The sequence below is a fragment of the Protobothrops mucrosquamatus genome, unplaced genomic scaffold (assembly GCF_001527695.2).
Source record: "Protobothrops mucrosquamatus isolate PMUCROS unplaced genomic scaffold, P.Mucros_1.0 scaffold4823, whole genome shotgun sequence".
NCBI classification, from domain to species: Eukaryota; Metazoa; Chordata; class Lepidosauria; order Squamata; family Viperidae; genus Protobothrops; species Protobothrops mucrosquamatus.
The window spans coordinates 37,370-38,485 of record NW_015390711.1 but is presented as its reverse complement, the minus strand read 5'-3'; the positions used below and the strand labels follow the sequence as shown (position 1 = coordinate 38,485).

At 59.3% G+C, this 1,116-nt stretch overlaps 1 protein-coding gene across 1 annotated transcript in view; it reads left to right on the top strand.

The window, feature by feature from the left end:
• Nucleotides 1-737: 737 nt before the first annotated feature.
• Nucleotides 738-1,116, top strand: part of LOC107299361 (store-operated calcium entry regulator STIMATE-like) — a gene marked incomplete at its 3' end in the record, with an annotated part of 12,898 nt that continues 12,519 nt past the window's right edge. Inside the window, exon 1 of the mRNA XM_015828727.1 lies at nucleotides 738-885. Coding sequence (XP_015684213.1) covers nucleotides 738-885 — 148 coding nt within the window. The remainder of the gene's footprint in view (nucleotides 886-1,116) is intronic.

Genomic DNA, 1,116 nt, shown 5'->3' with positions numbered 1-1,116 from the left:
CTCCCCTGCCCTGCTGGGATGGTGTCGTCCTCCTTTTCAGGCCCAAAGATATATTTCTCTCCACATGGAGGCTCCATCAGTGGTTCAGCCGGACGTGCTCCCGTTTCCTTTCTCCAGCACGTCCTGGAAAAACTCCGAGCCATCAGAAATTGATCCGCCAATCAATTATGCAGATCTATGGAGACTGGATTGCCCTTTTGATTCTCTCCGCGCTTTGCAGCACGCAAGGCTCTGCAGCCCCGGGGTCCCCATATTCAAATCCAAATCCGGGGCTACGAGAAGACCCCCCCATCCCTCCCCCAAAAACCAGTCCCGTGCATGGCGAACCAGCCTTTGCAGCAAATGCAACCCGGGTCCAGAGGAAATGAGTGGTTCATTCAGTCGCGGATCAAACTGTCGTGGGGAAGCACCCAGCCGATTCCCGCGGGTCGTGGCTTGGCTTGGAAGCAGAGGGGATCCCCCGGCGCCCCCCCCCCAGCCCCCAATCTGATTAAAATGGACCCCGCATCCTACAAGCCCAAAGCTCCAGCCGCGAAGCGGGCGTGGCTGCCTCCCTCTGAGCCGCGCCCTCCCCGGGGGAGCCTTATTAGCCCTTCGCCGAGGAAGCGTCGCTACTTTGAGCCGGCCGGGGTGCGAGTCCCGGGGCCGCAGGCGCGTCTGAGCCGCTGCTTCCTTCTGTTGCTGCTGCTGCTGCTGCTGCTGCTGCGCGGCTCCGGGCTGCTGGCCTTCGGTCCGGGATGGCGCTGGTCTCCGACGAGCTGCCGGCGCCCAACTTGACGCGCGTCAGGATCCGCCCGCAGGGCTGCGGCCCCGGGGCGCTGCTCGACCGCTTCGGGGTCTTTGTGCAGGCGCTGCTGGCCCTGGTCGCCTTCAGCACGCTGATGCGTGAGTGTTGCCGGCTTTGCTTTCCCTTTCTCGCCCACTTTCTCTCTTTGCCCTTCCTTCCTTCCTTTTTGCCCCTTGTTTCTTTCGCTTTCTCTTGGCTTTCTCTCTCTTTGCTCCTTTCTCTTTTCTTCTTCCTTCCTTCTTTTTTCCCCTTGTTTCTTTTGCTTTCTCTTGTCTTTCTCTCTCTTTGCTCCTTTCTCTTTTCTTCTTCCTTCCTTCTTTTTTCCCCTT